The sequence below is a fragment of the Chrysochloris asiatica genome, unplaced genomic scaffold (genome assembly GCF_000296735.1).
Source record: "Chrysochloris asiatica unplaced genomic scaffold, ChrAsi1.0 scaffold00029, whole genome shotgun sequence".
Lineage (NCBI taxonomy): Eukaryota > Metazoa > Chordata > Mammalia > Afrosoricida > Chrysochloridae > Chrysochloris > Chrysochloris asiatica.
The window spans coordinates 1,497,168-1,502,060 of record NW_006408547.1 but is presented as its reverse complement, the minus strand read 5'-3'; the positions used below and the strand labels follow the sequence as shown (position 1 = coordinate 1,502,060).

General features: G+C 39.1%; 1 protein-coding gene across 1 annotated transcript in view; it reads left to right on the top strand.

Moving 5' to 3' along the window:
* TMTC4 (transmembrane and tetratricopeptide repeat containing 4) overlaps positions 1 to 4,893 on the top strand; it is a 109,228-nt gene that overhangs the window by 25,139 nt on the left and 79,196 nt on the right. The window contains exon 4 of the mRNA XM_006851533.1: positions 3,235 to 3,322. Coding sequence (XP_006851596.1) covers positions 3,235 to 3,322 — 88 coding nt within the window. The remainder of the gene's footprint in view (positions 1 to 3,234; positions 3,323 to 4,893) is intronic.

Sequence of the window (4,893 nt, the reverse complement as noted above, 5' to 3'; positions counted from 1 at the left end):
GTTGAGATGTAATCCATACCGAAGGCTGTACTCTTTGGCTGGAAGTCAGAATTCAGGGCGTTAACTCTAGGGGAAGACTTTCTCTCTCTGTGGGCTCTGGGCCAAGGTCCTTGTTTCCTTTCAACATCTGTGGTGATCTGTGTCTTGGCATCAGTCTTCTCCTAAGTCTAAAAAGTTCTCAGCGCAGGGACCCTGGGTCTTCTTAATTGGTAATGGTGACGTACCTTCTCTCTGCTCACTCCTCTTTCCATTTATCTCTTGATGTGACTCAAGGAAGAGGAAACATGAGATTTGAGTCACACTTTCTTGTAAGCCACACCCCACACTGATTAACATCTAGAAGTTAGGATTTATATGCATTACAAACTGGAGGACAAACATACAATACTGGGAATCAGGCCTACCCCACTTGACACACATTTTGGGGAAACAATTTAATTCATGGTATCCTACTTTTAAAGAATTATTTTACTTCACGGTATTTTGTTGTTGTTAGATGCCATTGTTAGATGGTACCGAACTCATAGCAACCTTATGCACAACAAAGTGAAACACTGCCCAGTCCTATGCCAGCCTCAGAATCATTGCTACCTTTGAGTCCATTGTTGCTACCACTATGCCAGTCTATGTCATTGAGGATCTTCCTCTTTTTGGGTGACCTTCCATTTTATCAAGACTAATACCTAATAATATGTCTAAAGTATTGGAGGCGAAGTCTGGCCATCTTGGCTTCTAAGGAGCATTCTGGCTGTACTTCCTCAAACACAGATCTGTTTGTTCTTATGGCAGTCTATGGTATTTTTAATATTTTCCTCCAACACCATAACTCAAATGTATGAATTCTTCTATGGTCTTCCTTATTCACTGTCCAACTTTCACATGCATATGAAAATACCATGGCTCGGATCAGGCAAACCTTAGTCCTCAAACTGACATCTTTGCCCTTGAACATTTTGAAGAGGTCTTGTGCAACATATTTGCCTAAGGTAATCTGCCCTTTGATTTCCTGTCTGATGATTCCATGGGTGATATGAGCAAAATGAAGTCTTGGACAACTTCAATGTTTGCTCCTTTTATATTGTTGTTATTTATTGGTCCAGTGGTGAGGATTTTTGTTTTCTTTATATTGATGGTCTTAGGGCATATAGTATACATTACTTAAAGACTTGGGAGCCTCTTCACCAATTAGTAACATAAAGAACATTTGTTTAAAAATTCACTTTCGTGCTGATTCCTAAATGTACCATAATTACCCAGATAATATGTGACTTAGGTTGGCCCCTAAACCTCTTTCCCTGGTTCTGACTCCCCCACCCCATCTGATCCCCTTGTTCTAGACAATCTTCTCAGGATTGGCTTAAGTTTTTTATCTTCTTTACCGTGTTGGGATTCCTTTCTTTCTTCAGGAACTGCAGTTACAGCTTTCCTGGGCTCTCAGTCTTGGGACAGGGACCAAATGGCAGGATGCTTCGGTTGTTTCTTCACTCCTCCCTTTGTGCTTTGGAGGCATACACCAGTACATCCCTCTGGAGCTTATATCTTTGGTCCTTTTCCTTTGGGCTGCTCCTCCTTATGGAACTCTGGATTTTAGAGGGCAGCTAACCCTGAGCCAGCATCCTCTGTGTCAGGCTCTGTTCTGTAAAAAAAAAAAAAAATTTCAAATAAAACCAGACGCCACCCAGTCAGCTGCAAGTCTCAGCAGCCCCACACGTGTCAGAGTAAACCTATGCTCCGTACGGTTCCAGTGGCTGATTTTTCAGAAAAAAATTCCCAGGTCTTTCTTTCAAGGGACCTCTGGGAGGATTCAAATGTCCAGACTTTCCATTAGTAGCTAAGTGAGTTAATCATTTGCACTACCCAGGGATTTCCTGTCTGTTTAGTTCTGCGAATTTAATGTATGCGAGTTTAGTGAGTTTCATTGGTGAAGTGATTGTATTGTTGAAGTCCCGCACGCACTGTCAGCTGAGCCTCCATGTTGTTCTTAGCTTCCTTCCCATTAGTTGTTGTCATGTGTGTGTTATTGGTATGGTCTTAGTGATTACATGAGCTCCATGTGCTATACATGTTCACCCCTATCGGGAGTTTACAACCAAAGTGAATAACAGATCTCAGCATTTTATGTAGCTGATCCATCCAGAAAGGCAGAGTTGTATGTTTTGATTTTACGAGCAATCTGGGAATCATGGAAATGTAGTTACAATGTGTGAATTCATCATTTCCAGTGAAAATTCTCATGTTCGTGGTGCCTCTTAGCTCTACTCATGAAATCGTTCTTTGTTATGTGTCCCACCTGTCATTTATCTAGCCTTTGAAAAAAGAGACTTCACCTACCAGTCAGTAAAGCCATGCCTAGACAGTGTCAGCAAAGCCTTTGATAGTCATAATCACTTGCTAGTGAGGAAAGCAGTCCATATGATGTGGACCCACTCTCACGTGGAATTCTGAGTTTTCCATTGCCGTAAAACTTGTGCAGAAGTTACTGTTCCATCAGTCTTAAAGAATAAAACACAGAATTTAGATTGCTTTATTATGCTGAATATAAAGAAGCAGCGGGAGGAGAGGGAGGGGGAAGGCAGTCAACAGATACAGAAAGGGGAAGAACAAAATAATAGATTACTTGCTGATTATGTAAATTTTATTCCATTATTTTTACTTGCTCATAACTTTTGAGACTTCTGCTTTCTAGGTTGACCCATTTAGTAATCAATTTGGGTCTAAAGAGAGGAGAGGACTGCGGAGGCCGCTCTGAATGCTTTTTCTATCTCCCTTACGGCTTTTTCTATCTCCCTTACGGCTTCGAACACTGGAACCCTTCGAACGGCTTCTTCACATTTCAGAACCATCTTTATATCGTTTATGTTTGCTATCAAATTTTATTTTTCAATACCATGCCCTTTGAGCTTACAACATTTTCCAATTGAAAGGTCGCTCGGGGGACATGAGAGGCAAGGCTTCCAGAACTGCTGGGTGGAGGGAGTTCAATAGCATAGCTCTGCTGCCTGTGCACAGCTCACAGAACATCTATTGGTAGGTTCCAACCAACCCAGCTTTCTCACGGAAGCAGTTAAATCACAGGTTTGTTACACAATTTTACAGATTATTTTAGTAGGAGACAGCATCTCCTAAGTTTTTTTTTTTTGTTTTCTATTGCTGAGGCTTTTTTAAATTGTATTTTTGAAGTTCAGACTTTGTTTAAGCATTTCTTACATACACTTTTTTTCTTCTTCTTTTAAGGTGGCTGGTGTCGTTGGCCGTGCAGACCTCCTGTGTGCCCTGTTCTTTTCGTTGTCTTTCCTCGGCTACTGTAAGGCATTTAGAGAAAGTAAGCATTATGTGTGGCGTCGAGATTTTGCATCTTTCTCGTGTGTTTGTCCTGTTGAGTAATGTTTTAACAGATGTGAAATTTTCCGGTCTGTATAAATTGATTACAACCTTCTCTTTGGGGGAGTGTGGGTTAGAAAGTGCCAACTCTCTTTAGATACATACATGTGTTTTCTTCATTGCTTTTTTAATAATACAAAATGCTACCATTGGTGTTCAGATGTGATTATCCTACTGGGAGGGGAGATGCTGTGCTCTTGTACTGAAGCAGTTGTGATTGATTTGTGCTATTTGATTTTCAACAAACTTGTAGGAAAGAATTTTTGGTTAGTATTTTTATGGAAGTCTTTTAGAGGCAAAAAAAAGAAAGAAAATTGCTAGAATGAATAGCTGTGAGTGTGCACCTGAACTATGAGGTTTTCATTTTTCTTTGATGTCAAGACTCAGGATTAAGGACCTTTGTCAAGGTCACAGAACTAGTTGTAACAAATTAGGTTTACATGCAAGTGTCCAGCTCACTTCAAAGCCATTGTCTAGTACATTGGACTGTTCTGCTTCCCTATACTCCAGAGACCCAGTGAGCCAAGCACATCAAAACAGTAATTAAGAATAGCCAGAAGGTAATGTCACTGAGTCCTGGTGTGGCTCTGTGGGATAATGCTCTGGATTGCAACGTCAGTTTGAACCGCAAGGTTGGAGGTTCAGGCTCACCAGTCACTCCTTGAAAACGCTGTACAGGGTCCTCGCTATGAATCGAAACTAACTCAATGGTACTTAACAATAACAATGTCACTGAACTGTATATGTAAATACAGCTGAAATGGCCAATTATTGCATATGTATATGAGGGGCTTCAAAAAGTGCATGGAAAAATTCCGTTCCCTTTTCATTCCATTTTTCAGATACAAACTTTTTAAAGCTCTCTCATATATAAATGTATGTATATTTTCACAATAAAAGAAATAAAAGGCCAGGAGGTACATTTTATCTATCCATGAATTGTTAAAACTTTTTGTGTGATAATGACATCCATCACACATATGGTTTAAGAACAAACCTTTTCTTTGAGAGATGCATGCTGAACTGTTTATGGTGAAATGTGTGAGTCTGATATTTGCTTGAAAAATAATCTGAGAGGAGGCAGAACCCTTAGGAGTATAGATGAAATAAAACTGCCCATGAGTTGGTAATGATTTAAACTGGATAATGGGGATTTAGGGGTTCATGGATCAGTAGCTCTACTTTTGTTTATGTGGTGTTTGGGGCTGTTTTTTTTTTTTTTTTTTTTTTTAGTGCTTTCTGGTTTGGGTTTATTTAATGGCCAGGTGGATCACCAGATAAAGAATCAATAGATTTTTATGACTACTTTCTTTTAATTCATAAAACATCATTTTCTAAAACAATAAGATTATAGATTTCTGAACGCTTTCTTCTTCCAGCATTATATAAAACAAAGGAATATTTAGTTATTTAATAATTTTAGTAATGGAATTTGGAGGGAAATTTTTAAATCTATATGCAATCATATAATTAAACATGCAAAACTTTTAATATTAGAATAAGCACCCATGT